General features: G+C 49.6%; 1 protein-coding gene across 3 annotated transcripts in view; it reads right to left on the bottom strand.

Annotated features, from left to right (window-relative positions):
• The window catches only part of lyst (lysosomal trafficking regulator), a 482,598-nt gene that overhangs the window by 14,217 nt on the left and 446,694 nt on the right, over positions 1–21,687 (bottom strand). For all 3 annotated transcript variants that reach the window (XM_072498518.1, XM_072498516.1, XM_072498517.1), the window contains 2 exons: positions 16,304–16,440; positions 5,129–5,227 (listed from right to left, as the gene is read on the bottom strand). In XM_072498518.1, coding sequence (XP_072354619.1) covers positions 5,129–5,227; positions 16,304–16,440 — 236 coding nt within the window. The remainder of the gene's footprint in view (positions 1–5,128; positions 5,228–16,303; positions 16,441–21,687) is intronic.

Consider the following 21,687-nt stretch of genomic DNA (forward strand, 5'->3'; position numbering starts at 1 on the left):
CCAGGGTGCCAAATACACCCGTTTCAAATTTTATATCCTCCCTCACCTCTGTGCCACCCTGCTGCTCGGACTGGAATTCCAGTGCAGCCACCGAAGCCTGACACTGAAGTTCGGCGGACCCTTGCCCCCCCTCACGGTGTGCTGCCTTGCGACACTGAAATTCGCACCCCCCTCGCTATTCGCTAACCTCACTCCTGACTGTAAGCCCGTCGCCACCAGGAGCCGGCGCTACAGTGCCCAAGATATGGCTTTTATCAAGTCAGAGGTCCAGCGTTTACTGGGAGAGGGGGTCATCGAGGCTAGCAACAGCCCTTGGAGAGCGCAAGTGGTGGTAGTCCGGTCCGGGGAGAAGAAACGGATGATCGTGGATTATAGCCAGACCATAAACCGATTCACGCAGCTTGATGCGTACCCCCTTCCTCGCATCGCCCAATACCGAGTCTTTTCCACGGTCGACCTCAAATCTGCCTACCACCAGCTCCCCATCCGACCAAAAGACCGCCCCTATACTGCCTTCGAAGCAGCCGGCCGGCTCTTCCACTTCCTCAGGGTCCCCTTTGGTGTCACAAATGGGGTCTCCGTCTTTCAAAGGGCGATGGACCAAATGGTGGACCAGTACGGTTTGCGGGCTACCTACCCGTACTTGGACAATGTCACCATCTGCGGCCATGATCAGCAGGACCATGACGCTAACCTCAAAAAGTTCCTCCAGACCGCCCGAGCCCTTAACCTGACCTATAATGAGGGCAAATGCGTTTTCCACACCACCTGGCTGGCCATCCTCGGCTATGTCGTGGAAGACGGGGTCCTAGGTCCCGACCCCGACCGCATGCGCCCCCTTAAGGAACTCCCTCTCCCCCGCAGCCTCAAGGCCCTCAAATGGTGCTTGGGGCTTTTCTCCTATTACGCCCAGTGGGTCCCCAAGTATGCGGACAAAGCCCGCCCACTCCTAAAGACCACCACTTTTCCCCTCTCGGCTGAGGCTCAATTGGCCTTCAACCGCATCAAGGCTGACATCATCAAGGCCGCCATGCACGCGGTGGACGAAACCATCCCTTTCCAGGTAGAGAGCGATGCATCGGACATCGCCCTGGCTGCTACCCTCAATCAAGGAGGCAGACCAGTAGCGTTCTTCTCCCGAACCCTCACCGCCTCCGAGGTTCGACACTCTGCAGTCGAAAAGGAGGCACAAGCCATTGTGGAGGCTGTGCGGTGCTGGAGACACTACCTCGCCGGTAGGAGGTTTACCCTCGTCACCGACCAACGGTCGATCGCCTATATGTTCGATAACACGCAACGGGGCAAAATAAAAAACGATAGAATTTTGAGGTGGAGGATCGAACTCTCCACCTACTCGTACGATATCAAGTATCGTCCAGGGGAGCTCAACAAGCCCCCAGATGCCCTGTCCCGCGGCACATGCGCCAACGCACAGGAGGACCGCCTGCAAGCCATCCACAATGACCTCTGCCACCCGGGGGTTACCCGGCTCGTCCATTTGATCAAGTCCCGCAACCTACCTTACTCAACCAAGGAGGTCAAGGCCATGGTCAGGACCTGCCAAGTCTGTGCGGAGTGCAAACCACACTTCTATCGGCCAGACAAGGTTCGGCTCGTGAAGGCCTCGGGCCCCTTTGAGCGACTGAGCGTGGACTTCAAGGGGCCCCTCCCATCCACCAACCGTTATGCCTATTTCCTCACCGTGATCGATGAGTTCTCCCATTTCCCATTCGCCATTCCCTGCACCGACATGACCTCAGCCACGGTGATTAAGGCACTGCACAGCATCTTCACCCTGTTCAGTTTCCCTGCTTATATCCACAGCGACCGGGGTACATCGTTCATGAACGATGAACGGCGTCAGTATCTGCTCAGCAAAGGCATCGCCTCGAGCAGAACGACCAGTTATAACCCACAGGGAAACGGGCAGGTAGAGAGGGAGAACGCGACCGTGTGGAAGGCTGTCCTTCTGGCCCTGCGGTCGAGAAATCTCCCAACCACCCGCTGGCAGGAGGTCCTACCCGATGCCCTACACTCCATTAGGTCACTCCTCTGCACGGCCACGAATGAGACCCCTCACGACCGGTTGTTTCTCTTCCCCAGGAAGTCTACCTCCGGGGTCTCGCTTCCACCTTGGCTGATGGCTCCGGGACCTGTTCTTCTCCGGAGGCACGTGAGGAGCCATAAAACGGACCCCCTAGTTGAAAAGGTCCGACTGCTCCACGCCAACCCCAGTTACGCCTACGTGGAGTACTCCGACGGCAGGCAAGTTACGGTTTCCCTCCGGGATCTGGCACCCGCTGGATCCTCCACCACAGACGCCCCTTCCCGCACCGTGCCCCTGCAGGACCCTTGCGCCCCCCCTTTACACACCCCGCCGGCGCCGGCTCCGCTACCCCCGGCCCTGCCTAGTTCCTCTGCCCCGACCCGGACCGAAGCTCCGACCGCTGTGCTCCCGGATGTGCCCTCAACCGGGACGTCCGTGCCCGCCGCACCATCGCCCGAATTGAGGAGGTCGAGGAGGACGATCCGGCCACCGAGACGGATGGACCTATGATGGCACTTCACCCCCGCCGGACTCCTTTTTAAACAGGGGGTGAATGTGATGAACGGTTACTGCCTTATCATCATGTAAGGTGATGTCCCCTTTAAGACCGGGATTGGAACCCTGGGGACTCCGCCTCTGGCTCCGCCCATCTGGGAGCCATACATAAAGGCCTGCCTCATGGTCTGTATAGCAGTCAGCTCTCGTCCAAATCTGTAGCATAGTTATTAGCCTAATAAAGCCTTCTTTACAGTTTAATCTCGAAGCATCATTATTGAGGGTGCAGATGAGGACTGCAGCGGGTGAGCAGGTGACAAAGAGAGCGGAGTGGTTTTAATGGAGATGATTACATCAAAGGTGTTGAGAGTATGGCTGAGCAGATTAGTAGCTTCAGAAACATTGTGATGGATGGAGGGACAAAGGCTAGACAATTGGAATTCTGAAACGTAATTGGAAATGAATTAGGAGAGTTTTTTCAGGGGCAGATGCAGAAGGTGGAGCAAACAGTGTGGGCGGAGTGCTATACATGAGACAATGATGGCCTCTGTTGTGGAAAAAGTAAGCCTCTTTCGAGTTTGAGGAATTCAAGCAAGCAAAGAATTTATTCAAATATATGCAAGGGAGATGATGATCTTTGTCACCCAAGGAACCTTTCAATGATACAGAGTTTAAGCACATATTTGTAGCCCTCATCTTCCTGCTTTCACTACAATGTTTTGCGACAGACATTAACTCTTAACCATACTATTTCTATCAGTGAACCGGATCATGCAGGCCCAGCAGGTGTTCCCATTATCTCAACCTTCATTCTTGGGTCTGCCAGTTTCCATGATGACTCAACCTTTTTGTCTGCCTGCAGTTTCCTTCACCTCCTTCCTTATATTTACACAGCTTGTTAAGGCTGTTATGCTGGCTGCTGACCCACCATTCGCAGAACCACCATTGGTCAAGTATCCCATCACACCCTAGGAAAGGGACTCTCAAAACTACAGTGCTTATTTTAAGATCAGTAAAGCATTTTAATACAACTCTACATGTATAAGGGGATACGGTGGCAAACTGAGTCGCTGGACTAGTAATCCAGAGACTCAGAATAATCCTCTGGGGACCCATCTTTGAATCTCATCATGATAGATGGTGGATTTAAACTCAATAAAACTTCTGGAATTAAAGGTCTGATGATGACTATGAAACCATTGTCGATTGCCGTAAAAACCCAACTGGTTCTCAAACATCCCTAGCGAAGGAAACCTGTTGTCCTTACCTGGTCTGGCCTACAGGTGATTCCAGATCCACAACAATGTCATTGACTCTTACATCCCCACTGAAATGGCCTAGCTGCTCACAAGTTATCTGCACCTCAGGCACTGCAGCGGTTCAAGAAGTCAGCTCATCACCACTTCCTCAAGGGCAACTAGGGATGGGCCTCGCCAGAAATGCCCACATACCTTAAATTAATAGAAAAAAAAAACCCACTTGTCCCTACTTCAGCCTCACGTGTGATACTATTGGAATAGTGAGGTGACATGAGATGGCAAGGCCATGCTGTTGGCCATGTACATGGGTTGGAGAGTTCACATGCATGGAGAGATTAAAGGAGTGCAAGGGATGCACAGAAAAAAGGATATATGAATTTAGATGGAAGTCTGATACTGAGAGAGGAAAGTAATTAAGATAGCTCAGTGAGAAACTGACAAGATAAAGAACCAAATTTTAAATGAGAGGTGAGAGAGATGGGAGTGCCAAAAGAGTAAAGGGACAGATCAAGGTGAGACTTGATGATTAGAGCTTTGACTGCCTGGCAAGGAATAGTGTGAAAGGTATAGCCAGGAGAGTGCTGTCATCTCCCTCAGCCAGGTTTCTGTCAAGGCCATGATATTGATGTAATTGTCCACAATAAACTCATGGATTACAAGGGCTTTGTTCATGAGTGAATGAACATTCCAGAAGGAGATGGGAAGAAGGGCGGAGATAGCTGATATGCTAGCAGAGTCCACAGGGTCAACAGTAAGTGGGACGAGTTGGTCAAGGTGGTGACTGGCAAGATTAATCAGCAAGAGAGTAGGTTGGTGCAAGGGGGTGGCTGCTCATAGGGAGGTAGTGATAAATACCTATTTGGTTCTCTCAGAGATTTCCAAGAGAGGCACAGAGCGAGTCTCTAGGACAGCAACAAGGGAGTAGGAAGTTCAAGGACTACTGAAGGGTTGGTAGGGATTTAGAAGAGCAGAGTACTGAGAGGAGAGAAATGAAAGGAGCCATGAACAAGAGAGATGGGTCTTGGAGTAGCATAGAGAAAAAACTCAAGCAAAAGTGACAGCAACAGCCATGGCCAACAGTATACTAATTTTACCAAAATCCCAACAGAAAGTGAAAACCTTTGGGTCAAATTTTAAATCAATTGCAGTAACATTAATTATTTGAAGTATAGCAGAGCGAATTCTCTCTAATAATTAAAGACACATAATTGTGTTAAAACAATGAATACTATTAAAACTTCAATGGAAACTATTAAAACTTCAATGGAAGATACAGTTAGCAGGGTGGACAGACACACACGTCCACAAACGTGTTTCATATACATACCATGCTGCTGGTAAATCTGTTTGAGTATGCAGTAACCACTCCACACTTACTGCCAGTAAAGAGCTGACAACTGTCAGTCACCCACGCACAACTTGTAACCTGAAAAGAAGCCATTGATTGGACAATTTATAACCTGATTCAACAAGAGATTAATCCTTAGACATTGCTATTTTGATTATGAATTGTCAAAGAAATGAAAAAGTTTGAATCAACAATGTGCATTTGTCTTTGATTAATATTTTATCAAATTATTGGACGGATTTACAATGACTACGTGAAGACCCATGTAGCACTTGGATAACAGAGAGGATGTCGGTCAGACAATGTGACAACACAGTTGTAAGGGCCTTCATGTTGATTCCTTATTTCCCCTTTCTTTATTTTTGCTGTTATCATCTTGATTCATGGATGCTTAATGGAGATATATCTAAGTCGAGCAGGAAAGTGAGGAATTCAAATTTACAAAACGAAACACTGTGCTAGTCTTCGGACAGCAGAACCCAGACTTTTCGGCACCCGAGAGATTGGTGGGACTTGGTTTGACTGGTTGCTAATGAATTGGCCAAAAGGCTGAACTCTCCCCGGTAACAGGTGATGATTGGGTCCTGCTTGAGTGGGATGATTTTCAGAGGGCCTGGGGAAGCAATTGATTTCTGAACACACAGAGGAAAGGACCTCCTCTCTCTTCCCCATGTTTTCTCCAGAAAAACTGCTGTATTTCTGAAACTGCAGAGACCTGAATGAATCTAGTGAAAACCATTGCAGATTTGAAACAGAAAACCTTGAATTGAAAGCCTTGAAGGAACGTGTGCAAGAAACAACCATCTGAAACAAAGACCCTTATCTTTTTACTTCCATTATTAATTTTACACCCCTCGTTTAGCACACTGGGCTAAATAGCTGGCTTTTAAAGCAGACCAAGACAGGCCAGCAGCACGGTTCAATTCCCATACCAGCCTCCCCGAACAGGCGCCAGAATGTGGCGACTAGGGGCTTTTCACAGTAACTTAATTTGAAGCCTACTTGTGACAATAAGCGATTTTCATTTCATTTCATTACATTTCTCCTCTGCATTTGTGTCAGGTTTCATGGGGAGGGGGGTTAGAAATTAGATAATAGTCAACCTGCTGTATGTGCTGAATATTTAAATGTAGTTACTGTTATTAATGAAATTGTATTTAAATTTACAAACTGGTAGTTATTAGGCAGTTAAGGGCCAAAGACATTGGATGTTTTTCTAAGAATTATTTATTAATTTCAATTGTGTTAAGACTCCGGGTCAAGTGGGGCTGGAATTGACTGTGCACTAGCCCAGGGGGTCGTAACACAGTGGAGTGATCAAGTAGATTGTGGAGAGGTAAAGTTCTTAATTATACCACACAGATGGGAGCAATTTGGCCTATGGTCCCTGTGCTGGCTATCTGAAAAAGCTACCCATTTAATCCCATCTCTTACTCTTTCCCTGTTATTTTTTTCAAGCATATATCCAATTCCTTTTGAAAGTCATCACCATTTTGGGCAGTGCATTCTGGATCACAACAATTTGCTGCATAAAAGGAATTCTCATCTCCCCTCTGATTCTTTTATCAATAATCAAAGAAGACAATACGGGTATTCCCCAATCGGAAACCCAACTCAACCAAAAGATTCACTCCCTGCTGAAATCCCTCCGGATGGAGGCGTTCAAGTCTGACGACCCTGACCTACATATGAAATCCAGGTACGACGTATGGAAAGCCATCAGGGATGCAAAAAGACAATACCACATCAAACTAGAGTCTTAGGCCAACGACACTAACCCACGACGACTATGGCAGGGCCTACCTACACAAGATCACAGGCTATAAAGCAAGGCCAGGCTGAATATCTGCGGCTGGAGCATCCCTACCCGATGATCTGAACAAGTTCTGTGCCCGCTTTGAGCAGTCAGCCAATGCATCAGTGCCACCCGCCCCAACAGCCCTGGACACACCCATACCCACTATTACAGCCTCAGAGGTAAGAACTGCCTTCTTGAAAGTGAATCCGCGGAAGGCGACGGGCCCCGACGGAGTCTCTGGGCGAGCACTCAGAGCCTGCGCAGACCAGCTGGCGAGTGTATTCGCAGATATCTTCAACACCTTCTCTCCTCCGCTCTGAGGTCCCCACCTCCTTCAAGAAGTCCACCATAATACCAGTACCAAAGAAGAACAAGGTAGCCTACCTCAATGACTACCGACCGGTGACCCTGACCTGACCGGTGGCCATGAAATGCTTTGAGCGGCTAGTCATGAGACGGATCACTGCCAGCCTTCCTGATGGTCTCGATCTACTGCAGCTTGCCTATCAACGCAACCGGTCCACAGCAGATGCTATCTCCCTGGCTCTACAATCAACACTCAAACACCTCGACAACAAGGAAATCTCTGTAAGACTGCTGTTCATCGACTACAGCTACGCCTTCAACACCATTATCTCGACAAGACTAATAACCAAACTCTGCAATCTTGGACTTGACCCCTCCCTGTGCAGCTGGATCCTTGACTTCCTCACCAACAAGCCGCAATCAGTAAGGATAGGCAACAGCACCTCCTCCACATTGGTCCTCAACACCGGGGCCCCACAATGATGTGAGCTCAGTCCTCTACTGTACTTCCTATACACACATGACTGTATGTCAAGATTTAATTCCAACTCAATCTATAAGTTTGCGGATGTTGCGACTGTGGTGGGCCGTATCTCAAACAACGACGAAACAGACTACAGGAGGGAGGTAAATCACTTAGTTGCATAGTGTACGGAAAACAACCTCACTCTAAATGTCGGAAAGACCAAGGAACTGATCATCGACTTCAGGAAGCTTAGCACGCCACACACTCCCATCTGCATCAATGGTTCCGAAGTGGAGATGGTCGATAGCTTTAAGTTCCTGGGGATCACCATCACCAACAGTTTGTTCTGGTCCACTCACTTTGATGCAACAGCCAAGAAAGCCCAACAACATCACAACTTCCGACGGAAGCTAAAGAAATTTGGCATGTCTGCATCGACTCTCTCAAACTTCTACAGATGTGTGATAGAGAGCATCCTATCCGGCTGCATCACAGCCTGGTATGGCAACTGCTCGGTCTACGATCGCAAGAAACTGCAGAGTGTGGTGAACTCAGCCCAGCGCATCACACAAGCTTGCCACCCCCACATTAATTCTGTATACATCTCCCGCTGCCTCAGGAAGGCAGACAGCATTATCAGAGACACCTCCTACCCAGGCATTGCCTTCTTCCAGACCCTTCCATCAGGCAGAAGCTACAGAAGTCTGAAGACCCGCACATCCAGACATAGGAACAGCTTCTTTCCCACAGCTACAAGATGCCTCAGTCCCCCTCAGACTGATCTGTTCCCTGTAAGAACAATATGAGCTCTTGCTCATGTATTTGCTTTGTTTGGTCCCTTGTTCCGCACTGTAACCAATCACTGTTTGTCGATGTACCATTTGTCAATGTCCTCTGTTGATTATTCTCTTTGTCTACTATGTACGTACGGTGTACGTTTCCTCAGCCGCAGAAAAATACTTTTCACTGAACTTCGGTACGTGTGACAATAAATCAAATCAACTCAAATCTAAAACCTGTGTCCTCTGGCCACCAACCCTCCTACAAATGGAAACCGTTTCTCCTCATTTACTCTGTCAAAATGCTTGGTAATTTTCAATACCTCCTCTATTATATTCCCCCTTAACCCTTTCTACTCCAAGGAGAGCAATACAAATATCTCTAGTTTCTCCACATAAAGAAAGCTGAATATTGTTGAAAAAGACATGTTCTGAAACTTTTCACCTTACACTCATTAGGACAAAGAATGTCAATGTTCAAATGATCAAAACAATTTTTATTAAAGGCTGTTGATTGGTTGGCAAGTGGACTCCGAGGAGTTGTCATAAGGGCAGCACGGTAGCATTGTGGATAGCACAATTGCTTCACAGCTCCAGGGTCTCAGGTTCGATTCCGGCTTGAGTCACTGTCTGTGCGGAGTCTACACATCCTCCCCGTGTGTGTGTGGGTTTCCTCCCACAGTCCAAAGATGTGCAGGTTAGGTGGATTGGCCATGATGAATTGCCCTTAGTGTCCAAAATTGCCCTTAGTGTTGGGTGGGTTACTGGGTTATGGGGATAGGGTGCAGGTGTTGACCTTGGGTTGGGTGTTCTTTCCAAGAGCCGGTGCAGACTCGATGGACCGAATGGCCTCCTTCTGCACTGTAAATTCTATGAAATCTACGGCAGAGAGACTATAGGCTCCCTAAGATCCTGTGGATCAAAAAAAAGCACAAGGCATAAACAAAGGTGGCTGCTTTAGCACAGGGCTAAATCACTGGCTTTGAAAGCAGACCAAGGCAGGCCAGCAGCACAGTTCAATTCCCGTACCAGCCTTCCCGAACAGGCGCCTGAATGTGGCGACTAGGGGCTTTTCACAGTAACTTCATTTAAGTCTACTTGTGACAACAAGCGATTTTCATTTCATTTCATTTCAAAGTCCCTCATTCCTGGTATTATTCTAGTAAATCCTCTCCAAGGCCTTGACATCCTGCCTAAAGCGTGGTGGACAGAATTCCTCACAATACTCAGCTGAGGCCCAACCAATGATTTATTAAGTTGTACATTAAGTTCTAAAGTTGATCCCAGGTCGATAAATTATGTTGTGAAGGAACAGGGATTCTGAAGGTAATGGTATAGGGACATGAAGAGAAACCTTGCTGCAATTGCTTTGAATGTACAGGTAAGAGGGAAAACTAAGCATTCTATATTAGTTTTAGAATTAAAAATACAGACTTCCGGGTGCGGCGATGACCAGCTAAGTCGCACGTTTCGGCAGCTCCCGGTGGAAAGGACTTTTGGGCTCTTAATAGGAGCCCTAACGGCAATTTTAACGGCTAAAAACACTGTGCGGTAAACCAGAAGGGAATCCCCCCTAGACACGGATGGAAAAAGGAGAGGAAAGTGGCCGGATTGCGGTGGATCCTCTAGAGCAGCAGCCAGGAAGGCAGGCACAAAGCAAGATGGCGTCGGAAGGAGGCAGTTTAATATGGGGCCCTGACCAACAAGAGTTCCTGCGACGTTGCGTGGAAGAACTTAAAAAGGAGATGAAGAAGGAGCTGTTGGCCCCGATATTACAGGCGATTGAAGGGCTAAAGGAGGAGCAAAAGACCCAGGAGCAGGAGCTTCGGGTCGTGAAGGCAAAGGCTGCTGAGAATGAGGACGACATACAGGGCCTGGTGGTGAAGACAGAGATGCACGAGGCACAACACAAAAGGTGTGTGGAAAGGCTGGAGGTGCTGGGGAATAATGCGAGGAGGAAGAATTTAAGGATTCTTGGTCTTCCTGAAGGTGCAAAAGGGGCGGACGTCGGGGCATATGTGAGCACGATGCTGCACTCGTTAATGGGATCGGAGGCCCCGACGGGCCCGCTGGAGGTGGAGGGAGCCTATCGAGTTATGGCGCGAAGACCGAGGGCTGGAGAAATTCCTCGAGCCATAGTGGTGAGATTTCTCCGATATAAGGACAAAGAGCTGGTCCTCAGATGGGCAAAGAAAACTCGGAGCAGTAGGTGGGAGAACGCGGTGATCCGCGTATATCAAGATTGGAGTGCGGAGGTGGCGAGAAGGAGGGCAAGCTTTAATCAGGCCAAGGCGGTGCTGCACAAAAGGAAGGTTAAATTTGGAATGCTGCAGCCGGCAAGACTGTGGGTCACACATCTAGGGAAACACCACTACTTTGAAACGGCAGAAGAGGCGTGGACATTTATTGTCGAGGAGAAACTGGAATAAGCGGGCTAGAAAAAGAACGTTTGGGACAAAGTGGTGGGGTGAATATGTGGGGTGAAGGGGGGAAAAAGGGGGAAGAGATGATTTCCCAAGTTGTTAATCCTGCGACCCTGTAACTTTTCTCTCTTCCCCATGTCGTGGGGGAGGGAGGATGAGGAGCTGGGGGCGCCGGCCATTGGGGGCGGGGCCAAATGGGAAGCGCGGGCTTTGTTCCCGCGCTATGGTAATCATGGCGGGAACAGGGAAGCAGGAAGGAGGGGGCCTCGCACAGAGGTCGGCCAGAGTTTGCTGACTTCTGGGAGCAACATGGGGGGTGCAATTACGCTAGTGAGGGATCTAGCGGGGGGGGTTAACTGGGTTGCTGCTGCTGGGAAGAAGGGGGAGCTGGTATGGGGTGTGGTGGTCGGGGCGGGAGGGCGCCGTTGGGGGGAGATACGGCTACGTGGGAACCGGGTGAGGAGCTGGATTGAAAAAGGAGATGGCTAGTCGACAAGGGGGTGGGGGGGGTGGGGAGAGGGGATAAAGAGCCCCCCAACCCGGCTGATCACGTGGAATGTGAGAGGGCTGAACGGGCCGATTAGGAGGGCACGGGTACTCGCACACCTAAAGAAACTTAAGGCAGATGTGGTTATGCTCCAGGAGACGCATCTGAAACTGATAGACCAGGTCAGACTACGCAAAGGATGGGTGGGGCAGGTGTTTCATTTGGGGCTAGACACAAAAAACAGGGGGGTGGCTATACTAGTGGGGAAGCGGGTAATGTTTGAGGCAAAGACCATAGTGGCGGATAGTGGGGGCAGATTGCAAGGGGAGGCGGTGGTCTTAGTGAACGTATATGCCCCGAAATGGGATGATGCCAACTTTATGAGGCGTATGTTAGGACGTATCCCGGACCTAGAGGTGGGGAAGTTGGTAATGGGTGGAGATTTTAATACGGTGCTGGACCCAGGGCTGGACAGATCGAGGTCCAGGACCGGAAGGAGGCCGGCTGCAGCTAGGGTGCTTAAGGACTTTATGGAGCAGATGGGAGGAGTAGACCCCTGGAGATTTAGTAGACCTAGGAGTAAGGAGTTTTTGTTTTTCTCCTATGTCCACAAAGTTTATTCACGAATAGACTTTTTTGTTTTGGGAAGGGCACTGATCCCGAAGGTGACGGGGACGGAGTACACGGCTATAGCTATTTCGGACCACGCTCCACATTGGGTGGACCTGGAGATAGGGGAGGAAAAACAACAGCATCCACCCTGGAGAATGGACATGGGATTATTGGCAGATGAGGGGTTGTGTTTAAGGGTGAGGGGGTGTATTGAAAGGTACTTGGAACTCAATGATAATGGGGAGGTTCAGGTGGGAGTGGTCTGGGAGGCGCTGAAGGCAGTGGTTAGAGGGGAGCTGATATCTATTAGGGCACATAAAGGAAAGGAGGGGGGTAGGGAAAGGGAGCGGTTGTTGAAAGAACTTCTGAGGGTGGACAGACAATATGAGGAGGCACCGGAGGAGGGACTGTACAGGGAAAGGCAAAGGTTATATGTAGAATTTGACTTGTTGACCACGGGTAATGCAGAGGCACAATGGAGGAAGGCACAGGGTGTACAGTACGAATATGGGGAGAAGGCGAGCAGGTTGCTGGCCCACCAACTGAGGGAAAGGGGAGCAGCGAGGGAGATAGGGGGGTGAGAGATGAGGAGGGAGAGATGGAGCAGGGAGCGGAGAGAGTGAATGGAGTGTTCAAGGCATTTTATGAAAGATTATATGAAGCTCAGCCCCCGGATGGGAAGGAGAGAATGATGTGCTTTCTGGATCAGCTGGAATTTCCTAAGATGGAGGAACAGGAGAGGGCGGGACTGGGAGCACAGATTGAGACGGAGGAAGTAGTGAAAGGGATTGGGAGCATGCAGGCGGGGAAGGCGCCGGGACCAGACGGATTCCCAGTTGAATTCTATAGGAAATATCTGGACTTGCTGGCCCCGCTACTGATGAGAACCTTCAATGAGGCGAGGGAAAGGGGCCAGCTGCCCCCGACTACGTCAGAGGCAACGATATCGCTCCTTATTAGGGACCTTCAAGCAGCTATTGGATAGGTACATGGATTACGGTAAAATGATATAGTGTAGATTTATTTGTTCTTAAGGGCAGCACGGTAGAATTGTGGATAGCACAATTGCTTCACAGCTCCATGGTCCCAGGTTCGATTCCGGCTTGGGTCATTGGCTGTGCGGAGTCTGCACGTCCTCCCTGTGTCTGCGTGGGTTTCCTCCAGGTGCTCCGGTTTCCTCCCACAGTCCAAAGATGTGCGGGTTAGGTGAATTGGCCAATGATAAATTGCCCTTAATGTCCAAATTGCCCTTGGTGTTGGGTGGAGGTGTTGAGTTTGGGTAGGGTGCTCTTTCCAAGAGCCGGTGCAGACTCAAAGGGCCGAATGGCCTCCTTCTGCACTGTAAATTCAATGATAATCTATGATTAATCTAGGACAAAGGTTCGGCACAACATCGTGGGCCGAAGGGCCTGTTCTGTGCTGTATTTTCTATGTTCTATGTTCCTCCTAAAGAATGAAAAAGACCCGCTGCAATGCGGGTCCTATAGGCCCATTTCCCTCCTGAATGTGGACGCTAAGATTCTGGCCAAGGTAATGGCAACGAGGATAGAGGATTGTGTCCCGGGGGTGGTTCATGAGGACCAAACTGGGTTTGTGAAGGGGAGACAGCTGAATACAAATATACGGAGGCTGCTAGGGGTAATGATGATGCCCCCACCAGAGAGGGAAGCGGAGATAGTGGTGGCGATGGATGCCGAGAAAGCATTTGATAGAGTGGAGTGGGATTATTTGTGGGAGGTGCTGAGGAGATTTGGCTTTGGAGATGGGTATATCAGATAGGTACAGTTGCTGTATAGGGCCCCGATGGCGAGCGTGGTCACGAATGGACGGGGGTCTGATTATTTTCGGCTCCATAGAGGGACGAGGCAGGGATGTCCTCTGTCCCCGTTATTGTTTGCACTGGCGATTGAACCCCTGGCCATAGCATTGAGGGGTTCCAGGAAGTGGAGGGGAGTACTCAGGGGAGGAGAAGAACACCGGGTATCTCTGTATGCGGATGATTTGTTGTTATATGTGGCGGACCCGGCGGAGGGGATGCCAGAGATAATGCGGATACTTGGGGAGTTTGGGGATTTTTCAGGGTATAAACTGAACATGGGGAAAAGTGAGTTGTTTGTGGTGCATCCAGGGGAGCAGAGCAGAGAAATAGAGGATTTACCGTTGAGTAAGGTAACAAGGGACTTCCGGTACTTGGGGATCCAGATAACCAAGAATTGGGGTACATTACATAGGCTTAATTTAACGCGGTTGGTGGAACAGATGGAGGAGGACTTTAAGAGATGGGACATGGTGTCCCTGTCACTGGCAGGTAGGGTGCAGGCGGTTAAAATGGTGGTCCTCCCGAGATTCCTTTTTGTGTTTCAGTGCCTCCCGGTGGTGGTCACGAAGGCTTTTTTCAAAAGAATCGAGAAGAGTAGTATGAGTTTTGTGTGGGCCGGGAAGACCCCGAGAGTGAGGAGGGGATTTTTGCAGCGTAGTTGGGACAGGGGGGGGCTGGCACTACCGAGCCTAAGTGAGTACTACTGGGCCGCCAATATTTCAATGCTGTGTAAGTGGATGGGAGAAGGGGAGGGAGAGGCGTGGAAGAGATTGGAGAGGGCGTCCTGCAGGGGGACTAGCCTACAAGCAATGGTGACGGCACCGTTGCCGTTCTCACCGAAGAAATACACCACAAGCCCGGTGGTGGTGGCTACATTGAAAATTTGGGGGCAGTGGAGACGGCATAGGGGAAAGACAGGAGCCTCGGTGCGGTCCCCGATAGGAAATAACCATAGGTTTGTTCCGGGGAGAATGGATGGGGGATTTGGAGCATGGCAAAGAGCAGGGGTAGCACAATTGAGAGATCTGTTCGTGGATGGGACGTTTGCGAGTCTGGGAGCACTGACGGAAAAATATGGGTTGCCCCAAGGGAATGCATTTCGGTATATGCAACTGAGGGCTTTTGCGAGGCAACAGGTGAGGGAATTCCCGCAGCTCCTGACGCAGGAGGTGCAGGATAGAGTGATCTCAGAGATATGGGTGGGGGATGGTAAGGTGTCGGACATATATAGGGAAATGAGGGACGAGGGGGAGATCATGGTAGATGAGCTGAAAGGGAAATGGGAAGAAGAGCTGGGGGAGGAGATTGAGGAGGGGCTGTAGGCTGTGCTCTACGTAGGGTAAACTCATCGTCCTCGTGTGCCAGGCTAAGCCTGATACAATTTGTGTTACACAGGGCGCATATGACTGGAGCACGGCTTAGTAAATTTTTTTGGGTAGAGGATAGGTGTGCGAGATGCTCGAGAAGCCCAGCGAATCACACCCACATGTTCTGGTCATGCCCGGCACTACAGGGGTTTTGGGTGGGGGTGGCAAAGGTGTTTTCGAAGGTGGTGGGGGTCCAGGCGAACCAAGCTGAGGGTTGGCTATATTCGGGGTTGCAGAATAGCCGGGAGTACAGGAGGCGAGAGAGGCTGATGTTTTGGCCTTTGCGTCCCTAGTAGCCCGGCGCAGGATATTGTTAATGTGGAAGGAAGCCAAACCCCCGGGTGTGGAGACCTGGATAAACGACATGGCAGGGTTTATAAAGTTAGAACGGATTAAGTTCGTATTAAGGGGTTCGGCTCAAGAGTTCACCAGGCGGTGGCAACCGTTCGTCGACTACCTCACAGAAAGATAGAGGGAATGGAAAAGAAGAAGACAACAGCAGCAACCCAGGGGGGAGGGGGGGGGAGGAACCGGATGGACTCTCAGGGACGTTAATGTATATGTATAGGCATTTGTTATAGGTAATTGTATATTAGACTGTTGGATTGTATCTTTGGAGAGTATTTATTTTTGACAAGGCAGTTGCCATTTAGTTTTGTTTTTGTTTCTGTTCATATATTATTTATTTATTTGTTTAAAACTGGCCACTGTTATTTATATTGCTTTATTGTTGTGTAAAAGAAACACTACGTACGGTTATGTTTGGCCAAAAAATCTTGAATAAAATATATATTTTTAAAAAAGAATTTAAAATACATTTGCTCCAGATAGGGAGCTTGTTTAAAAAAATGGTCATATATCATTAATAAAGGCATCCATTTTCTGTAACACATAGATTTTGCTTCATTTTATTACAGCTGATGAAAAAGCAGAAATTAGAAAATAAAATGATGTTGTTGATGTTCTTATTTTTAATATTGTGCCTATGTATGGCAATGAAGGTAAATAAGTAAGTAAAATGTTGTGCATTGCTAATTAAAATAAGCTGGCAGAAATTAAGAAAATATAAGGTCTATTTTAAGGAGTAGACTACATACCTGGTGTAAGGGAGAGCATTGAATAAAATTGATGGGGGGCTCACTTTGTTTGCTTTTCAGTCTTAGCATGTTATCAGCATAGCCCCAACTCAAAATGGCAGACCACTGGATGTCTGTACTGTGCATACTCCGAACACCTAAAATTAAGATGGAAACAAATATGAAGTCAGATCTGAGAAAGTATATAAATCAGGAAAAGCCAAACAGACACAGACTCTTTTCTCTAATAAAGAGACTTGGGTGCAATAGGGTAGATGTAGAGAAGTTTTCATGTGGTGGTGGTGCTGTGTTTGGGGGGAGGGGGGGGGGGGATACAATGAGGCCAAAACTTTAAATTTGAGCGAGTCACTAATAAATCTAATCGGGAATTCAGGGGAAACTTCTTCATTCAAAATGGTTAGAATATGGAACTCACTACTATGTGTCTGATGCACGATCAATGACCACTAAAGCGAGGTTGTAGTCCAACTGAAGGCTTTAATAAGCTTGATGTTTTCCCCAGCAGCTCAGGTACAGAATGAAGGCTGCTGGGGCGGCACGGGCTCTTATACCCCGCCTAGCAGGGCGGAGCTACCATACATCCTAACCAATAGAAAGCATACAGTTTCCACCAATGGTGCTCCAGCCTATCAGGTACCGTAATACCTCTTTAACCACATTCACCCCCTGTTAAAAAAGAATCCGGCAGGGGTGGTGGCCTGATACTACAAACATGGCAACGTGGTAGAATTAGTTATGGAGGTACCATAATACCTCCACACTATTTACAATTCTGATAGCTATTTACAATTGATGATTTAAATTTACAGTTTACAGTTTACAATTTAAAATGGAGCAATCAGTTTACAGTTTACAATTTAAAATGAAGCAATCAGTCGATCGGGGGCCCTGGTTGTCCTCTGTGATTGTCGCAGCTTTGGCGGTGACTCCGGTGGAGGTTCGGGCATCTGTGACTCCGGGAGCGTGGCTTTGATTTCCATAGCAGCTTTGTCACCCCTAGACGGCGCTGGTGGGGAAAACGGTTGACCTGGGAAGGTAGTGCCTGCGGGGAGCGTTGTGGGTGGGGGGGCCTAGACGGGGCCGGCAGGAGGACCGATCCTCCTGTAAGGTGCCCCGGAGGAGGGGAGGATGGGACTGGTGGCTGGGGTGTGCGTGGGGCTCCGGCGGGCGCCAAGTCTCGTAGGGAGACCGTATCTTGTCGGACTTCGGGGTACGCCATATAGGCGTACTGGGGGTTAGCATGGAGCAGATGGACCCTCTCGACCAACGGGTCCGACTTGTGTGCCCGCACGTGTTTTCGGAGCAGGATGGTTCTGGGTGCTGCCAGCCAGGTCGGGAGCGAGGTCCCAGAGGAGGATTTCCTGGGGAAGACAGGGAGACGTTCGTGAGGTGTCTGGTTGGTGGTGGTACAAAGCAGTGGCCGGATGGAGCGCAGGGCATCCGGGAGGACTTCCTGCCAGCGGGAGACTGGGAGGTTCCTAGACAGTAGGGCCAGTAGGACGGTCTTCCAGACCGTTCCGTACTCCCTCTCTACCTGTCTGTTCCCCAGGGGGTTGTAACTGCTCGAGGCGATGCCCTTCCTGAGCAGGAATTGACGCAGTTGGTCGCTCATAAAGGAGGACCACCTATCACTATGTATGTAAGCGGGGAACCCGAACAGTGCAAAGATGCTATGGAGGGGCTTGAAGACGGTGGTTGCGGTCATGTCGGGGAAGGGGATGGCGAATGGGAACTGGGAGTACTCATCAATCACGTTCCGGAAGTACGTGTTGCAGTCGGTGGAGGGGAGGGGGCCTTTGAAGTCCATGCTGAGGCGTTCAAAGGGACGGGAAGCCTTTATCAGGTGCGCTTTCTCTGGCCGGTAGAAGTGTGGTTTGCACTCCGCGCAGATTTGGCAGTCCCTGGTGGCTGTCCTGACCTCCTCGATGGAGTAGGACAGGTTGCGGGTCTTGACAAAGTGGAAAAAACGAGTGACCCCCGGGTGGCAGAGGTCCTCGTGGAGGGCTCGGAGGCGGTCCACTTGTACGGTGGCACATGTGCCACAGGACAGGGCATCAGGAGGCTCATTTAGCTTCCCGGGACGGTACAAGATCTCGTAGTTGTAGGTGGAGAGTTCGATCCTCCACCGCAAAATCTTGTCGTTTTTTATCTTGCCCCGCTGTGCATTATCAAACATGAAAGCAACCGAACGTTGGTCAGTGAGGAGAGTGAATCTCCTGCCTGCCAGGTAATGCCTCCAATGTCGCACAGCTTCTACTATGGCCTGAGCCTCCTTTTCGACTGAGGAGTGGCGGATTTCGGAAGCATGGAGGGTACATGAGAAGAAGGCCACGGGTCTGCCCGCTTGGTTGAGGGTTGTAGCCACCTGGGTTGGCCAATCCCTGACGTAAAATGGAGAACAGCAAAGGCTGCAGGGAAATTCAGTCAACACAGGCAGAAACTAGCAGGTGCAGGTTTACTGTGTATTAAACTCTGCAAAAGCCCAGACAGCATCGATACAAGCAGCCATCTGCATAATAATGTAGCAGCCACCTACATACTAATGAACGATCCCCGGGAACAATCAAAACATTTGGGATAAACAAGGCCAAGCCAGACTCCTCGGCGCCAGCAGGAGCCAACACAATAGGGGTTAACGGACACCTCAAGACCGCTCATCGATCAGGGAATCGCTCCAGTATTGGAGAAATCGAAGCAAGCGATTGGAACAAAGTCCAAACACTTGGAACCAGGTACAGGGTCCGCCCCGAAAATTAAGCCCCCCAAGTTCAAATCGTTCTTCTTGACAGGGTCACTCAGCAACGCGAACCAACCCTTGACAGTGACCGGTTCAGCTGCCGCTAAGAGACAGTAAGTCTTAAGTCAACGCTCGCTACGAGATAGGCGCTCCTAACTACCAGTCCGTACCAACTTTTGAATCCCGCAGACTCAGAACCCGAACGAAAGGCTATTTGTTCCCCTGACCTGGTGGGCCAGTCCGAAGCTAAGTATAGGCCTGTTAGTTGTTGAAGTAGCTTAGAAGTAGAATTTATGCATGAGTAGCGATTACTGTGTATAATAAATGTGCTTGATTTGAATCTTACTAATTGGTGTGTTGAGTTATTGATCATTACTTGAACTTGAACCTCGTGGCGGTATCATACAGATACCTGGTGACTCGAGAGCAAAGGTTATAAAACAGAGCCAATTGAACCAACCAAAAGTAGCAACATATTACTGGCGACATCCTGACGGGACCCGATCTAGAAGTGGCTTCACCACTCCGGTTGAACCCAAAAATTTGAATTAGAGATCCAATTGGGAACAGAAAACCACAAGTATTCAAGCAGTTCTGATCAATCCTCATAATTCTGAAGTGTGTTAAATGCATGCGTAACTAACAGGGCGATAAGGTAAACTGATAGATTTTTTGTTGCGACAAAACTGTCGGGAGTTTGTATTCCGGAAAATAGCGAAAGCCGTACCCGTAATTACAGCGCCGCCTTAGTACCCCTTGTTCCAAATTTTAAAAGAAGCATTCAGATAGGAAAGATGGCAATGCAGGCAATGCAACGCCTCATGAACCCAGAAGAATTTGCGGTCGCAGAGACCAGCAGCAGTAGAGAGGGACAGTGTCCCGTTTGGGAAGAGGAAATCAGGAAGTACCTCAAAGGGAAAGGATGGCCCCTTTGGAGCGAATTCTGTAACAATGAGGAAACAGGTCCCGGGACTATAGGACATACTTGGTGGGAGAACCTGAGCGAGATTCACAAGAAGAGCTTAGGAAAAGCTCGCAAGCCGATGGCAATCGTGTCCTGCTTGGCACAATTGCGAGGCACAGAGGAGGTCGTTAGGATGCTCCGGAAAGAGATAGAAGGCATACATCGAATGAGCACGGTCGATGTCAGTGTGGTAGAGAGAGAGAACGTAGAGTTCAGGAGGAAGTTGGCAGCAAAAGACGGAGAGGTGGATGATGCCAAGTGGGCACACCAGTCTTATCTGGAGCACTTAAGCAGCTTCCAGTCCCAGTACGAAAAGGCCTATCAGGATGTGCAGTCCTGGTACGAGAGGAAACCGAGAAGCAGGTAGAGGCATTGCAGAGGCAGTGTAGTGACCTGAAGACAGCATTAAGAGCACGCCATGCTGCCACCACGGAGCAAAGACAAAGCTCACTAGACCATGCAAAGTGCCGGAAGCAGATTGCAGAGCTGCAATCTCTACTTTCAGTTCAAAAAGGATTCCAGGAAACCTTTGGATCAAAGTTAGATGAGGAAGACGGCCCTGATTGGGAAGAGTTAAATGAGACAGCGCAGAGATATGTTCAGGGAACCTGTGCGCAGGGAAAGCCCCAAAAGAGAAAAGCGCCCCAACCCCCCACCGAGCAAATAGTTCAGGCTTCAATGAGCCCAGTCACCACCCACCGCACAGCCACATCGGACGACACAGAATTTCTGTACACCACCCCCTTAACAGTGACCCAATTACGGGACGCGTGCTAGAAAATCACACCGTTCCTCACCACCTCAGACCCACACCACTTCTTTGCCAGAGTAAAGCGACCATGTACGGCCTGGATGAGCGAGAGCATGTGAAGCTCACTGTTTTGAGTTTAGACCCTTCGGTCGTAGCAGCCCTTCCCGACCCACAGAATGTAGGAGGAGGCACCCTTGCGGAAATGCATACCGTGATACTAGACACGATCGGGTATAACAGGGGGACCCCATAGATGGCCTGAATAAATGCAGGCAAAAGAAAACCGAGCACCCCACAGCGTTTGCTGGACGCCTGTGGATCCATTTTGCAGCAGTTTTCGGAGACTTAGACCGCGCCCATTTGTCCCCAGACAACATGGCCAAATGGACCCTCACCCTTATCTCCCATGCCACAGAAACAGGACAAAAAGCTTGTGCGAATTATGATCCCTCAGAGGAGGCTCATAATGAGAAATGGGTCATAAAAAGATTGTCTCGCGCCTGGGAGCAGTCTGTACAAAACAAACCTGCAGTTAAAAATCCCGAAGAACAGCAGGCAGAAGATGACATACAAGCAGTTAAGGCACACCAGAACCCCCCGCAAGGGTAAATGAAGGCAAGAACGGCCCCCCACAAAAGCCACAGGAGTGTTACAACTGTGGACACTTTGCAAGAGAATGCAATGCCCCACGAAAGCCACAGAGAGCCCAGCAGGCAGGCACCCTGAATAAGAATAAGACAGAGCCCATACATCGTGTGAGCACCCGTTCAGATCAGACAGACCTGAACAGAACGGACTGACGGTGTTCGGGCTCCCCCAGTTGGGTCTGCGACACCCTTTGGGATAGGTCCGGACGACCGGTAGTTGCAGCAAAAATATGGGGAAAGCCCATCGAGTTTCTCTGGGACACAGGAGGGTCCCGCACCACAATA

The sequence above is a fragment of the Scyliorhinus torazame genome, chromosome 4 (genome assembly GCF_047496885.1).
Source record: "Scyliorhinus torazame isolate Kashiwa2021f chromosome 4, sScyTor2.1, whole genome shotgun sequence".
Lineage (NCBI taxonomy): Eukaryota > Metazoa > Chordata > Chondrichthyes > Carcharhiniformes > Scyliorhinidae > Scyliorhinus > Scyliorhinus torazame.